Source organism: Festucalex cinctus, chromosome 10 (genome assembly GCF_051991245.1).
Source record: "Festucalex cinctus isolate MCC-2025b chromosome 10, RoL_Fcin_1.0, whole genome shotgun sequence".
In the NCBI taxonomy this organism is placed as follows: Eukaryota; Metazoa; Chordata; class Actinopteri; order Syngnathiformes; family Syngnathidae; genus Festucalex; species Festucalex cinctus.
Window position 1 is genome coordinate 4038729 of NC_135420.1, and position 17280 is coordinate 4056008.

Below are 17280 nucleotides of genomic sequence, written 5' to 3' on the forward strand. Positions count from 1 at the left end.
TTACAGTATCTACAAATGTGTAAAAAAAAACAACAACAACAAAAATGTCTTCTATATTTTCATATATTGAATCAATTGTTTAATTAGACCGCAACAAAGGGCTGGGCGATATGACTGAAAAATGTATCAGGCTAAATACTTATTAGTCGTTATTGAGAGTTATAATTGTTTTTTATTATTTTTTTATTCAAAATAAGGATCAGGAAAAAAAGGCTGATAATTCAATTTGAAATATAAATATTTAACCTTTAAAAAGACACCAACACAATTAAACAGAGTATGTGCACATTGTGAAGTATTTCAGAAACATAAATTTAAGACATGAAATAAACCTACCGTCCAGCCAAAAGAAATATGAAGCACCTTATGGAACAATAAATCTATCAAACACATTTTAACCACTTCATATATCCAAAAATATTTCCAAAAGTGCCCTTCCCTTTTTATTTACAATTTTTGTTTTTAACAATATTTGTTTTTCTTTTGCCATCATATTCATTTTTGGTTAATGTATGACATCTTTTTGTTTTTGTTTTTTTAATCTGAGACAAGATGATGACCACGGAATCACTACCGTTTATGTTTTGTTTTTTTGGGCTGTCGTTCATTTTGCGTTTGATGACGTAATCACGGGCACGTCTCAGTTCTCCTATCTGCTGCTCATGCTCGTTGTATACATTGACAGGGAGCCACAAACTGAGAAATGAGATACTTGCAGTGTGCTTTTAGCATAGCTGGTGTGTTGGCTGTGGGACATACCTGTGTCGTTTGAATCCATGCATTGGATCGTCACGGGAGTTATTCTTTTTGGCTCGCGCGCAGTACCAACGCCGGCCCGGGACATACAAGTGCACCGAGAGGACTCGATAGCCATGGGAAATACCGAGATGTACGGCTTCTGCTAACTGTTGCATGTTGTCACTCGTTGTGCGCGCGCGCGCCGTGTCGCGAGCACGGCGTTGATGGTAGGCTCCTCCCCAAGGTGCGTAACGTCTTTGCATTATGTTTACAACATCCGGGGAATGAAGCGTCTCTGAGCGCTACTTTGCTAGCTCTCTGTAAACAGGGAAGTAGCTTGAATAGTGATGCTTCTGAAATGTAAACAAAACAAGTAGAGCACGGCGCAGAACTCTTGCTATTGTTATGAAAACCATAAAGCCTCACTCGCAACCGATTCACAGCCACGCGATATCCGGTCCACAGCTTTACAAGCAATGTATCTAAGAATTCCCGGCGGATTTTGTATCGGTTGACAAGTCTGCTACCGATACGGTCGTTTAGCTCCCCTTGACGACCGATGGTTCGGTCGAATCGGTTTTTTGTCCCACCCCTACTAGTTACCCCTCTTTCTCTAGTTTGAGCAAACCCGCTTCCTGAAATGGAAAACTCAAGAGTTTCCCTCATTTCAGGGTTAACAGACTCAAGATTTTCACTAAACCTGCTTTGTGAAATGGATCCCTGGTCACTGGGAATGAACGCAGTGAAAACTAAAAGCATCTGGAAGCTGAATGGTCACCCAGTTTTTCACCTCACCAAAATGTGGCCCTCAAAAAAATTGGACACCCCTGGTGCATGCTGTTTGCAGTTGTTTTTCTTGGGCATCCTTTACACTTATATTTTGTTCAGTCTATGAATAGACTTTATGGGCAATAAAACTATGGGCAATACCGTGCTTAGCGTGTTTGATCAAGGAGAGGTGTTTAGGGTTCTACACCTGTTTGGGGTTGCACATAGTGTGTACCGCACATTATGTACAAAAATGTGACACTTGTTAATTTGATGCAGTATTATGTGAAACAGTACACACAGACAGTATAAGCTTAGTCTTCAGTCTTCTGGTCTTTGTTTTTGTCAGTATATTTTTGTTTTTATTTTGACCGCTGATTATTTTGACCAAATAAACTAAACCTAACATTTTGAGGTCAGTGAGCAGCCAATGGCAGATAAGCTCAAACGAAACCAAACGTAAATCTAAAGTCAAATGAATTTCCACTCAGAAATTCCATGACATTGGATCAGCCACCAAATTATAAGACTAATGAGTTAATGACTACCGTAATCAAAATACGAGACACAAGAGGGTTTCCATGAATTTATTTTGTTTCCTAAGACGTAGTTTTCCCTTATTCGTGCTAATGGCTTTGGCACTACTAATAGAGTGACATCTGAAACTGGTTTTAAGTTAAATCTATTCAAAGCCTTCATTTTGTGGTAATTTGATGCAGTATTACGTGAAAAGGTAGACACTGACTAGATGGTATAAGCTTTGTCTTCAGGCTTCATCTTTTGGTCTTTGTTTTTGTAAGTACATTTTTGTTTATATTATTCTGACCACTGATTGTTTTGACCAAATAAACTAAACTAAACTAAACCTAACATTTTGAGGTCTGTGAGCAGCCAATGGCAAATCAGCTAAAAAGAAACCAAATATGTGAACGTAAATCTAAAGTCAAATGAATTTCCACTCAGAAATTCAATGGCATTGGATCAGTCAGCCACCAAAATATAAGACTAATGACTTAATGACTAATTAAAACACAAGACACAAGGCTGGTTTTCCATGAATTTATTTTTTCCCTAATATGTATTTTTCCCTTATTCGTGCTAATGGCTTCAGCACTACTAACAGAGTGACATCTTAAACTGGTTTTAAATCAAATCTATTCAAAGTCTTCATCTTGTGGCAAACACAGTAGCTAAAAAAAATACAATTACTTTTTCCTCCTTTACACAGAAAATAAAAACATTTTGGACCCCATCAAAATTGGGGAATTAAAATATTTGACGTTTGCATCACAAATCAACATGAGATCAAAACATAAAAACTGTACAAAAAATATACAAGTCTTTAAAAAATTCTGGCAATATAAACGGTGCAAATGGTACATCATTTCAGTTTGTTGTGTCACTGACCATAAAAAAAAAATAAAATAAAAAATAAAATAAAAAAGAACAAAGGCAGTTCACTTCTTCTGGATGAAATTCATATTGACCGGGTGTCTGACATGGGGAACCATGTGCAGGTTTGGATTCGGATGCACCACAGAGCCTGGCAACAGACAAAGAAAATTTGGGTCATTCAAATTTCATGACTGCATGGCTTAAAGTGTATGGGACCGCTCAGGACATTTTTTAATATGTTGTTTTGGACAAAAAATATACACGACAAAATGAGCAGCTCATAGAGTCAAAACATATTAAAAAAGTATTTCATTATTTTTAAATTACCCGTGCAAAATCTGTCCCATGGCGCCCTCCCAGTGGCCGAATCGGATATGACGTCAGCGGAAGAACGGAAGTCAGCGTCTTTGCTTTGCCGCTGCTGGCTTAAGATTGCTTGTGTTTTATCTTCGACTGAATTTCTACAATGCCGTCACGTTTCGTGGCCGGATTTTGTTGTAATTGAAGGGAGGATGGCGTGAGCCTTTTTCAGTTCCCTCAAGATGCAGTTCTTCACGAAAAATGGACAAAGCAAGTACAACAGACGAGAGATAAATGGACACCTGACTCCAACGTCAGTGTTGTACAGCGCACATTTCGAGGAAGACTCGTTTGACCCGCTCCCGGCCCTGAAGTTGTCACTTGGCTATAATGTGAGGTAAGAACTACAATCTAGAAAGTTAACAGCACTTATTTTAGCAGCTCGTGGCAAAAATAACCACTGCCAAATTAATATACAGTCAATGAAAAGGTACCAATTTCTAATGAGGAACTGCTAGCTTTCCATTTGTTGTCTATTTTATTTTGTATTATGTATTGTGCTGTGCATATGTGTTGAAGTTAACAACAGCTCAAGCTTTGTTTCAGATGGTGGATGAGATGCTTATGGAGTGAGTATGAGTCAAATGAAACTGCTACACAGGCGACATGTTCGGAAGATGATTTGGGTGATGTATCTGGTGTTTGCATCCAAAATGTGAGTAAATGTACTGTACAATATACATGATTGATAACACACCAATTTATGGAAAAACAAATTGCTCACCCCACCTAGTTTTCACCTAGATGTCGTCCTCTACCTCGGCAGTTTGAAACTGGTCACGGCTACCTTCATTGTACGCAGACGACCGGGCACATTTGCACCAGCGCCTTCAACAAGAAAAGGCTCAAACCGATACAGCTGGATACATTCCTGGGCTGAAATATCTTCGTCTGAAGACTGCTTGTCGTCGGCAACGTCAAATTCCAACTCTACACTTGATAGCGAGTCAGAAAGCACCTCACTATCCGTATTATTCCCCATATCTGTTGTGTGCTGAGAGGTTGGATCCCAAGACGCAGACACTAATAAGGTTTTAACTATTTATACACATAATTTGACTAAACTAAAAACAACATGAATGCATCGAGAATCACGACACGCCAAGCCCCCCTTGGGCAGCGGAGAAGCACAGCGAAACAGTGAGCAATAATCCAGCAAAATACACACAATTCTCAGACTATTATATAGACAGTCAATCAATCTCATTGGTTGTGGATAGACATATGAGTACCATGGAATTTTCTGATTGACTGTTAACCCAGTAATTACAAATAGTTCCTGACATCAACAAACATCATATATCATAATAGATTCCTGACATCACATAGTCCAGACATCATATTGCCTAAAACTAGTTGAAACTGGATGCTGTTACATCAATACCAAAACAGACACGTCACGGGTCGTGAATTCTGGCGCACGGTCATGAACTCTACTCAAACTTAAAGGCGCAGCCTGCCGGTTTCACTCAGGAAAATGCACTTTTTAAATAGTAGATTTAAACAAACAAACAAGCTACTTCTCAGTCTACACATGAGGCCTTATGTTAACATGTGGTGGTGATTTTGTCCTCAACCCCCACCCCCCAGCCTGTATTTTGCCATTTTGTGTTTGTTTTGTAAACGGAAAAATCCGTGCGTGCTTTCAAATTGCCGCAGGAGTGACGTCACGTAGCCGACACGTTCGCCCGGCCCCGTTTAACCCCCCCGCTCTGCGATTGGCTGGAGGGGTTTAAACACTGTCTTTCCACAGAAACGTCCCGCTGTTTACAAAACAAACACAAAATGGCAAAATACAGGCTGGGGGGGTGGGGGTTTAGGACAAAATCACCACCAAACATTTACATAACCCCAGATGTGTAGACTGAGAAGTAGTTTGTTTGTTTAAATCCTGTATTTAAAAAGTGCTTTTCCTGAGTGAAACCGGCATACTGGGCCTTTAACCCAGGTGTGACCCCAGACATGAGACAAGACCCAAACATTACTCCTGCATGACCCGAGTCATGACAATATCCTCGTATGTTTTTGCAAACTTCCGTGTCTCGCGCTGATGTCACGCGTCTTCAGGCTCGGAAATAGGGGGCGTCGCCAGTGAGCTGCCATGTTTTGGAAGTTCACGAAAAGATCTAATTTTTACAAGCCCTTGTCGTTGCGTTTTAACCAAAGTAATCATTGAAATCTATTATTATCTAATATTATTTGTACTTGTTTTGTTTTGGGGTTTTTTTTTTAAATGCTTTTAGGGTGACTTTTTTTTTCGTGTCCCATACACTTTAATCCACAATTATGGGAGTTTTAAGTTGTATAACATAATAAGCAGTGAGAGCAGTCATTTTATTTTTTTTGTTCATTACTTGAGCATGACTCATAATTTTTTTTTTCTGTGACAGATTTGTGTTGTGTCAGTACTTTTCAGGAGTAAATACTGGCACGATTTAGGCAGTATATCAATTACCTCGTTGGTAGCCACTGTTTCCCCGTTGGATAAAATTCTGAGGCATTCGGTATGGCCAGGAAGGAGACAGTGCATACTGGGGTGTTTTATTGTGCTCCCACAGCTGAGAACCTTGGTTCACGCCAATAAACTGTGATGGGTGGCCCAATTCTGGAAAGGGGAGAAGTCATACAATTATTACCGTCACTTTTTAGGAAACCAGAAAACATGGCTCGTTTGTTGAACCATTTGCATTTCATCGTCTCAGAGGGCAACATTCATTTGGAAGGGGAAAAAAAAAAGACCATCTTGCAGATTGACAAACAGTATTGACTGTGAAAAAAATTAAATTGACCATATATAAAAATAATAAAACTGGTTTGGATTTATAAGCATGCATCGAAACAAACCGAAATAAATCAGTCCACTTTAAAATATGTCATGATACTTACCAACTAAACATTTTCTGGATAGATATATCCTTGAAAAAAAATTGCCAAATTTACAGTAATTTCCTGCATCAAATACTTTGGAACTGAGCTGTACCTACTACTACACTATACAGTTGCGCTCATAAGTTTACATACCCTGGCAGACATGATTTCTTGGCTATTTTTCTGAGAATATCAATGATAACAGATTTTAGCCTGATAACACGCACCCTAGTAAGGTAGGGTAAAGGTAACCATCCACACCTGTGATCTGTCTGCTTAATTAGTGTGTATAAATGTTCGTTTGAGATTTTTGGGTTCCTGAACAGACCCTTGCATTGACCTCTAGATTCTGAGTCATGGGAAAAGCAAAGGATTTGTCAAAAGACCTGTGGGAAAAGGTAATTGAACTTAAAAAAACAGGAAAGCAATTCAGTGGTACCTCTACTTACGAATGTCCCTTCATATGAAATTTTCAAGTTACAAAACTCCTCAACAGGAAAATATTGCCTCTCGTTACGAAAGAAATTTCAGGATACGAAAGGTAAAACTACAGTACCTGCAGCTCCCAGAGTTTCCTGAACGCAACATACTTACAGCTGCTCTGCCATTGGCTATTACTGGCATCTTCCTGGCATCCCATTGGCTAAGAGGGGCCGGTACCATATGTGACCATAGATACAGAATAGAATGTGTCTATGTAGCGTCCTCGTCATTCACCCTCGGGCCATGATGTATTTAGATAGTTTTACGTTTACATTTTTATGCTTTATAAAACATTTATGTCTGAATTTTGGGAGGCTTGGAACGGATTAGGGCATTTACATGGAAAATGCGTCTCTACTTACAAAATTTCCTACTTAAGAACTTTCTTCCAGAACCAATTAATTTCGTAAGTAGAGGTATCACTGTATAAGAAGGTATACAAGGAACTGAGCATGTCAATCAGTACTCAATAACACAGCTGAAATACAGGACTCAAAAAATAAATAAATAAATAAATGAATAAATAAATAAATAAGCAGTGTGGATGTTTCACGATGCACAATAAGGAGGCACTTGAAGAAAAATGGGCTGCATGGTCGACAGAAGAAAGACACTACTACGCCACAAAAAAAATAAAAATAATAATAATAATAATAATAAAAATATTTATTTTTATTATTTTATTATTATATTTATTTTTATTATATATAATTTTTTAAATATTAATTATCTAACAGCACAGAGACAAGCCTCAAGACTCCTGGAACAAAATTGTTTGGAGTGATGAGACCAAAATGAAACTTTTTGGCCACAAGCATAAACATTACATTTGGAGAGGATTCAACAAGGCCGATGATGAAAAGTACACCAATCCTACTGTGAAGCATGGAGGCAGATTGCTGATGTTTTGGAGATGTGTGAGCGGTCAAAATTGATGGCAAGATGAATGCAGTTATCAAAATGTACTGAACGAAAACTTGCACTCAGCCTGGAAGCTGAGCATTGGGACATACTTGGATCTTCCAACTTGGTTATGATCCAAAATAAAAAGCCAAGTCTACAGCAGAATTAAGTGACGGTTCTGGGGTAGCCATCTCAATCTCTTGACATCAATAGCTCTGAGCCACACATCGATCGATCGATCAATCAATCAATCAATCAAACTATAGCACCTACATTAAAATGCAACTCAAGGTGCTGAACAATGAAAGATCCATAGTACAAAAGATACAAGAGATCTCAAGCGTGCAGTTCATGCAAGACAGCCCAAGAACTTCGAAGAACTGGAGGCCTTTTTGCCAAGAAGAACGGGCGGCTTTACCATGAGACAAAGTAAACAGTCTCATCCACAACTACCACAAAAGACTCCAAGCTGCCATACATGTTAGAGGGGGCAAATACTAACAGCTGGGGTATGTCAACTTTCCATCAGGGTCATTATGATTTAAAAAGCGTGACCTCAGTTATTTGATAATAAATAGTGTGACCCAAGCACTAACCACAAGTGAATGAAAATTTTTTGTGTTATCATTCATATTCTCTGAGAAACATTTCCCAAAAAAAAGAAGAAAAATCATCAGTTTGCCGGGGTATGTAAACTTATGAGCACAACTGTAACTATATTAATAACTGAGTAATCGAGTAGAGCCATTGCTAAACTCAAAAATCGTCCTAATCATCCGATTGTAGCCTCAGAGCAGGAATTACTCTATGATATCTGAAGTCCGTCATGAAATCAGACTGGTTATCTAGTTTGCTTTTATCAAAATAAGACATTTGCAAACATCTGCTTTAACTTTGGAATGTTTCAAAAAGCTTAACATACATCCCTCTCGTGATATTGCTTAATTGATGTTTGTTTTATAATTACTCAACAATAGCAAATAAACATCAATAATTGGTTGTAATAGGAAAAAGCAATACACTTGAATGAAAAATAAAATTTTAACTGATTATTTGAATAATCGATAGAATCAAAATCTTTATAATGTGTTTGAGTGCCAAGCATTGTTTATTTTTCAACATGCAAAATTCTGAACGTGGTACTATTGCCATTGTCTGGATGTACGAAATTGTTTATTACATATTTATAATTATTTGAGTTGTGTACTGTTACATTTTTAGGAGAACAGTATAATGTAAATTAATAGTCTTCATATATATATTGTAATGTTATACAGGGGTGACACAAAACAACGGGAACTTGATAACAATCCAATAAATCCAAGAGTGATGGAAGAAAAATATTCTATTCATCGTAATTGAAACCTTAAAACATGCCATTTACATTCAAACAATGATGGAATCCCAGCTATCCCGGGCTGAGATGTTGCAGCGGTCAATGAAGAAACCCACCAGCAGATGTCGTACAGGGGGACATCAACTGCAGGACATAATTAATGTGTGCCTAAAAAAAATATTAACCCTATGGTTCAATTTGAGCCAAGTGTTGGTGCCCTCTTGGAAGTGTGATAACTCAATCATTTCTGAATATTTTCTTTACTTTCGACCACTCAAAATGTTCAGTGGCATCATACCTACCCATACTTGCATAGTTTTTATTTATTTTTATTTTAGATGCCCTCTATGGACAATCGAAGACAATTTGATCCCAACCGAGCTTTCTTGTTTTAGTATAAGAATGGGGACATAGGAACCACATAAGACAGCCAACAACCAAAAATGCTAATTAGCTCTCTAGCAACATCTGGTGTATTATGGCTTTTTTTTTTTTTTTTTTCGAGAGCTCAGAATTGTTCATTCGGTAGTCTTACCGATTCAACGTCTTATCACCATTGCTCTCTTTTTATTTATTTATTTATTTTTTTTACGTGTTTGTGTGCGTGCGTTTGCGTGCGCGTGTGCGTGCAAATACGTGTAAATTTATACTCATTAATTCACCTAAAACCTCATAAAAATCCCATTACCCTTCACCTTAACCAGATACTTCAGTCTCGCCAGAGTCGTGAGGTTCAAACGGTCAGGAGACCAGAGAAAAGGTCAGAAAAGATAAAAAGAAAAGAAAGATAAATCAAAGTGAAATCCAGCACCGACCACACACTTCCTGCCTTCCCCATGGTTACAAAATCAAAGTCTTACAAAGTATTATGGCTTTTATGACGCTAAAGGTTTTTTTCCCCCCCTATGTTTAGTTGATGTCCCAGTGAAGGGATTCATTGGGTAATAGTGGGAAAAGCACTATAACACGCCAGGTGTGTACTAGGGGTGTTAAAAAAAATCAATTCGGCGATATATCGCGATACTACATCGCGCGATTCTCGAATCGATTCAATAATCGGCAGAATCGTTTTTTTTTTTTTTTTTTGTTTTTTTTTTTAAGGATTCACACCTTGAGCATGGAAGAATGTTATATGAACGGAACATTAAGCCTTAATATTTTATTTTAATGCTGTTCAAACATGAAACAGATTACAACCTCTATAAGACTGAAATTTCAGATAAATAAATAATACATTTTCATATAAATCTTACACTCTACAAGCTTACTGATTAGTATTTTCTAAATTTGAATGAAAAAAATCGCAACAATCGACTTATAAATTCGTATCGGGATTAATCGGTATCGAATCGAATCGTGACCTGTGAATCGTGATGCGAATCGAATCGTCAGGTACTAGGCAATTCACACCCCTAGTGTGTACAGTGTATCAAAAAACATGAAAAATGGTGATTTATAATGGGAGTCAGTGGATCCAACGCGTACTCAAATTGAACGTGTACTATAAAAACGTGTATCCCACATATAATAATAGCATAACAATAGTATAAAAATAGTCATTTGGAAATGGAGGATGGTGCCCTTTTGAACTTCAACATGTTGGGCCAATCTGGGTGAAATTTCAGATCCACAAGTGAATTTTTGAAATTCTTTACCTATGAAAACATAAAGAGTAATATGCAAAATAGCCAAGCGTTTTTCAAAAAGGACACAAGGTTAAAAGAAAAAAAAAAAAAATTCCAACATTGCTTCTTAAATGGCATGTTTTAAGGTTTCAATTACTATATGAATAAAATATTTTTCTTCCACCACTCTTGGTTTTATTGGATTGTTAAAACTTCCCGTTTTTTTTGTGTCACCCTTTAAATGGTAAAATATAAAATATAGATTTCTATCCAAGATAAGGATTTGAGTCATAATCGTCAATTACTATTATTTGTCCTAATTGTTGGCCCATATTTTACATTTGGAAAAATGTCACAGAACACCACTAAACAAAAAGGTCACAAAAAGTGACATTTAATTGTCATCTCGTGGTCATTATACGTTACGGGCATAGATCTTTGTAGTAAATAATTTTCTGCCTAATTAAGTGAAGTTAAACAATTTCCCACGGAACATCTGATTATTTGTCCCAATCATCACACAAATGCATCGCTGCACATTAATTGGGAATAACTAGTTTAGAAACTGAATTTATTGAGAAGATTTTTGTGATTTTTTTCTTATGAGTTGTAGAATTTATAATAACCACAATAAGAAACTAGAAAATGCCACCCAGTGAATACCTGACTTGACCGCAGTGCCATTTCCCATAAGTGAAGCAGGCTGTGCCAAGCGGTTGACCCAGTGTCCTTCACGTCCTGGTCCACCAACGCTCATTGGTCTTCCTGCCGGCTGTGCGAAAATGATACTGGGATCATTCAGGTTCATGGCGTTGGGGCTGCTTCCGGAGCTTGCGGCAGTTCCCAATGCTGAACGAAGAGCCAATTTCAAGGTAGGCGGGGAGTGGGCGGTGCTTGTGTTTGTAGTAAGGACGGGTCCGTGGATGGGCCAGGGGGAGAGGGGAGAGGGCATATGAGCTGGGTGGTGGGGCTGACCTTGCGATGGGTGCGACTGGTGCTGGTGGGAGGGAAGCGGCCCTCGGGCAGCGAGTGTCCGAAGGTGATACTGGCCCGGGTGGCATGAGGGGAAGTTGAAAAGGGAAAGTGGGACTTGGGGGTGAGGAAGCTGTTTCTGGGAACTTGAAGAAATGGTTTTATTTTGGGAGGGCTTGGGAGAACTGGAGGACTGAGGGGAACTTTGAGACACAGCTGTGGGCTGTGGAGAATAGGGTGGTGTCTGCCGACTGTCTGACTAAATGGGGGGGAGAATCACACATTATACCTCTCATACTGATCTTACACGCTCAAGAAGGTAAAATTTGAAACAATGATTGCCCGTTCAATGTTCTTTAACTCTTTGACCGCCAAAAACGTTTAATGATGTATTCTAAAATCCTAATGAATGCTGCCAAAAACGTTAATTTACGTTTATTATGTTTTTTTTCTCTCAATTGGCAGCAAAACGTCTTGTGCTGCGCTGCCTTGTCACTAAACAAAAAATATTAGTGTCAAAGTCACTGTTATGCAAAAAAATTTATCTTTTAACAAAAAGCTTGATTTTGTCTTAATATTTTTGTATTTTCGCTTATGTCACTCAAATGACCTCATTTCAAATGGTGATTACTAAAGAATGGAATACGGTAGAAACATACTTTTTTTCTCTCATGAAAGAATGGAATCCAACCTTATTTATGTCGTCATACTGCACAATATTCTGTTTGCTTTGAAAGATGAGTGAAAATGCTCCAAATCGGCTGGCACCGTTGGGGTTTTCTGGATAACGTTTGGCAGTCAAAGAGCTCACGCACATTAACGATTAAGCACAAACTGCACAAATATCCTGTGACTGAATCATTTGTGTCATTCCATGCCAAATCACACTGACTTATTTTTAATGAAACTTGTTGTACTTGTTGATCGTGATCTTCCAAATTTAAATCTCAACCTTTAGCTCAATTAGAGAGCAGGGCCCGCCGAATTTTTTATATTTTCAGCAAAAGGGGCATGGCCACCTTCCTTTGAAGCCATATATCTTAGGAACTGCAGGGTCAATCTTCACATAACAGGTACTTAAGAAAGGGAATTCAACAAGGATTGCAAATCTGCAATCTAGATGATTGGTAAATATTTTAGTCATTTTTAGACCTTTTGTTTGGTTAACCTTGAAATTGACCTTGTAGATCGCGTAACAATTTTTTTTTCATGAAATTAATCCCTCACGTTCTCTAAAACAAGTTAAAACAATTAAGGAGTCAAAGCATCCATATCCTCAGATATTCATTGAATATTCTCATTGCAATGAATATTCAATGTATACTGAATTTGAATTTTGAATTAGGGGGCCAGTGACAATGAATTTGATGGAAAATAATGCCCATATTGATACTATGTCTATTAACCATAATCAAATTAAACAGTAAGAAATAAAGTGCAGGATTTTATTTATTTATTTATTTATTTATTTTTGCCTGTCAAGTAAATTGAGAAAAAAAATGTATTCAACCACTCCAGTTCAAGTCTGTCACCACACGTTTGACAAAGTAATAGATCAAATAAAATAAGCCATGGCTGCACAGCACTATTGAAGCATAGCTCAACATGGAGTGGACCTAAATGTTTGACACATGCCAACCTAAGCACCACCTTTTTCTTTTTAGGGCCCGAGCAGCCAAAGTCCTTGTTGTTTTTGTTGAATTATTAGTGTTTTTTTCCACAATTGCATTTTAGAGACACAAAACATGAGAGATAGCTCATCAAACTTTACACACACATCGAGCCTGGTGAGAAATGTGATATTTAAGTTTTTGTACATGAGTACAAAAAATAAATAAATGAGTGTGTAGCACCCCCTATAGAGGTTCAACAGAGCCCCATCCCACTAAGCTTCAGCTACGGATATGTATTTTATATTGGGTGGCACCTGTAGCACCCTGAGACGAAAAAAGACTTTGGTAGCCATACCCTGAAATGAACAGGAAGTCCAATTTTGGCCAATTTTTGCACATTTACAGGTATCATAGGTTTGACCCCTGGGTTTGTCCTAGACGGTTCAATCGATTGACTTCAAACTTCGGCTGTACGATCTCAACACCTGTGACAACATCATTGGAAAACATTTTCAACATACTATATGATGGGGGCAAAGCAACGCCTTTTTACAAAATTCCTTATGATGAAAATTACAGATCTCTCTCATCCGTATCTTAAAGGACAATGTGTATTTTGCGCCATCTAGTGGAGAACTAATAATTACATAAAAAAATTTTAAATGCAAAAAAAAAAAAAGTTCTATGACATCAACGTACACTTTTTTTATACAATCACACGCCAGAGGTGGGCGTCGTCATTGGCTGCAATTGATTGATGTAAATGCCCACCTTTTGGCATGTGCTTCAGCACTTTCAGGGAATGCTTGATAATGCAAAGCCTCAGAAACATACATACACGGACTGAGAAGGACCGTGTATACTCACCACGATCGACAGACGTGATTTTGCTTCACTTGGCGCACAGTCTATGCATTTTTTTCAAAGGCTTCGCATTATCAAGCATTCGCTGAAAGTGCTGAAGCACACGCCAAAGGGTGGTAACTTCCATCTATCATCAATTTCAGTCAATGATGCGCCTACAGGAGGCTGACATTCCATCGCCATTTTTCTGCTATGGATACACAAAGAAGAAGAACTTTGCAAATGTAGTTAAGACGGCCTCGGTGATGGAAAACCATCTGAATTGATGGAAAGGATGCTGTTTGTGTTGGACTCTGCTGAGCCCTCATTCCTGTTCACCCACATATTCCTGCATCAGCTTCCAGTGCCGGTGTGCACCGTTAGTATCCATTTCCCACCTCTCCGCCTCCAAAAACTACCTTAACATCTGGTGGTCCTTGCAGCTAGTATAGGATCCAATGACCAACCACTGCTTAGTGCTTACCTTCCACCACTATCCTGTAGGTCAGGGGTGCCAAACTCATATTAGCTCAAGGGCCACTGAAAGGAAAATACATTACCAAGTGGGCCGGATTGATAAAATCATGGCATATAACTTAAAAACAATTGGCATCAATTATACTTAGATTTTCGCTATTCGTGGACCAGCTCTACATTACATGGCTCAACTGTAATTATATTGTTCCAAAAAATAACACAAATACAAAAGGAACGCAGCAACAATTTGCCTGTAAGAGTTTCGGACATGTTGTAGCTTCCTGCTTTACATATATATTGCTCCCAGAGTGCATTGTGTGGCGCAGTTTATTACGTTTAAGTGCGTTAATCCTTGTCATATGTGTGTTACCAGTAATTGAATTTTTGTTGTATTTAACGTGTTTATGTTGGTCTATGATTTTATCTTTTTTTTAAAGAAACCATGACTTTAGGTGGTATGTAAAATAATATCTAGGGCAATTCCATGTACAAGTTGCATTGCTCATCTGATGATTTCTTGTGAAATTACAAATTTATATGTTTTGATTGTGGCCAGCTGATTAAATGGTTTGATTACTATTTTTTTTTTACTTTTATAAAGTCATCTCGCGGGCCGGATTAAACACCTTTGTGGGCCTGATCTGGCTCTTTGCTCTCGCTAGCTTTTGTTAGCATCACCCGCGAGCCGCTCTTGCTAGTTCTTGTTAGCCACTCTCGTTCGCCACACCAGCAAGTTCTTACTAGCCACCCTTGCGCCGCTCACGCTAGAACCTGCTCGCACGCTCCAAGGAATAATTGGTAGTAATTGTTGGTAGCCTTGCAAAGTGTGGTCTGTCTGAGGCATTGTAGTGTGTGTGATTCAAAATGATTGCATTCTATTAGTTCACCACTAGATGGCACTAAAGAGCATATACTGTCACTTTAAGTGTTTTTAACAACTTTCACAATCGGTGGCTGTCCAAAAACTTTTCCCCCACTGTATCTAAATGTGAATTACTTGATGGACGGTGTGAATAACATTCACAGTGGATGAGACAAAGTATGACTGTTTTTTGGTCAACATAATGGAGGAGACCAACTATTAGTTCCATGTGTCTGCGTGTACGGTGGTTTGTATTGAGGATGAATCAACTCCAGTTTAAAATTTGTTGCTACTCACACTCTCCGAGGGTAGCCTGGGCCTTTCTGGACATTCTGGCGCTACCTGGGAACCAGTGATGGACTGAGAACTCACCAAAGACCGTACCACGTGAGCAGCTGAGGAGGAATATGAGGGTAGAACAGCAGGTAAATTGCAGTTGTACTAATTTTTAGTATTACCGTGAGCCCCTTTTGTCAGGGGTGATATGTTTCAGACCCACCAGCAATTGGTTGATTTTCCCCAAAATAAAGTTTACTTATTTTTTTTTAACTTACATTTGTTTTTAAGGCCCCATATAATACTCTTTTAAGATTTTCACAGTTAACTAGGGGTGTGAATTGCCTAGTACCTGACGATTCGATTCGTATCACGATTCACAGGTCACGATTCGATTCGATACCGATTAATCCCGATACGAATTTATAAGTCGATTGTTGCGATTTTTTTTCATTCAAATTTAGAAAATACTAATCAGTAAGCTTGTAGAGTGTAAGATTTATAGAGGTTGTAATCTGTTTCATTTTGAACAGCATTAAAATAAAATATTAAGGCTTAATGTTCCGTTCATATAACATTCTTCCATGCTCAAGGTTTGAATCCTAACCCGAAGTCAGACGTTTTGTTGAATATTTTTCCATTAAAAATGGAAGTTTAAAAATCGATTCACACACACAAAAAAAAAAAAAAGGCAATGATGATAAGACGTTGAATCGGTAAGACTACCGAATGAACAATTCTGAGCTCTTAAAAAAAAAAAAAAAAAATATATTTTTTTTTTGAATCGATCCGAGAATCGCGCGATGTAGTATCGCGATATATCGCCGAATCGATTTTTTTTAACACCCCTGCAGTTAACTATAGGCATATATAGGATTCTGCATTACCATTAACACAATGTTGATGTAATTTCTAAAGAAATACGAGTTATTTTGGCGGCTATTTTTCTAACGCGGAAATAAGTCACCTAGCTCACTCAACCCCGCCTCTTCCCATGATAATGTGGTCTGCAAGCTGGCTTCTGCGCATACCATTCACAAAACAGTCAGATTGGACGCATGCTGGGGTTTCCCGCAGGGGCAGGTGCCTCTAGAACAGGAATGAGCAGAAATGCTCATAGATGGCTGAATGGAGGAAAACACTATTTTGGGGGTGTCTTTGGTGAGGAATTAGCATTTTAACAAAGTTGAATTTGCATGATGGCCCTTTAAAAAAATTAATTTTGAAATGCATTGTATATGCATTAGAACACACAAAAAAATAAGAGCACAAAATGTATACCAAACACTATGTACTGCAGTTTCGGTGTGTTTTACATATGTTACACATGGTTTTAAGCGGTCTGGTGTCGTGTGTAACATTGGACGATTCTGCGTGTGCATATGTTCATATGTTCATTGTTTTTGTGTTTTATGGTTTTCCTGGAGTTAAATAAAGAGCTGAAAAAAGTGCATTGGGCTCTCCTTTCTCACCTGCTAATCAATGATGTAAGTAAGTAAAAAGTAATATATTTTATACATATATATATATATATATATATATATATATATATATATATATATATATATATGAATATTATGGTTACCTGATGCCACTGCCGTCCTCTGCTTTGGATGTCGGTATTCAGGACACTCTCTCCTTACATGACCAGTGTCCCCACACTGAAAACAACGCCTGTCTTTTTGCTCCCGCTCTTCATCTTTTACATCTTCATCTTTGTCATTTTCTTTCTTTTTCATCCTGATTTAAAAAAAAAAAAAA

The 17280-nt window shown here is 38.0% G+C and overlaps 1 protein-coding gene across 11 annotated transcripts in view; it reads right to left on the minus strand.

Moving 5' to 3' along the window:
- Nucleotides 1–2551: 2551 nt before the first annotated feature.
- tut4 (terminal uridylyl transferase 4) overlaps nt 2552–17280 on the minus strand; it is a 112281-nt gene continuing 97552 nt past the window's right edge. For 5 of the 11 annotated variants that reach the window (XM_077533422.1, XM_077533424.1, XM_077533426.1 and 2 more), the window contains 5 exons: nt 17105–17259; nt 15541–15638; nt 11140–11707; nt 5717–5866; nt 2552–3049 (listed from right to left, as the gene is read on the minus strand). In XM_077533422.1, coding sequence (XP_077389548.1) covers nt 2964–3049; nt 5717–5866; nt 11140–11707; nt 15541–15638; nt 17105–17259 — 1057 coding nt within the window. In that variant the 3' untranslated portion in view covers nt 2552–2963. Of the gene's footprint in view, nt 3050–5716; nt 5867–11139; nt 11708–13416; nt 13547–13901; nt 14445–15540; nt 15639–17104; nt 17260–17280 lie in introns of those variants that run through there. The other 6 variants (XM_077533427.1, XR_013285232.1, XR_013285231.1 and 3 more) reach the window with 6 other exon arrangements.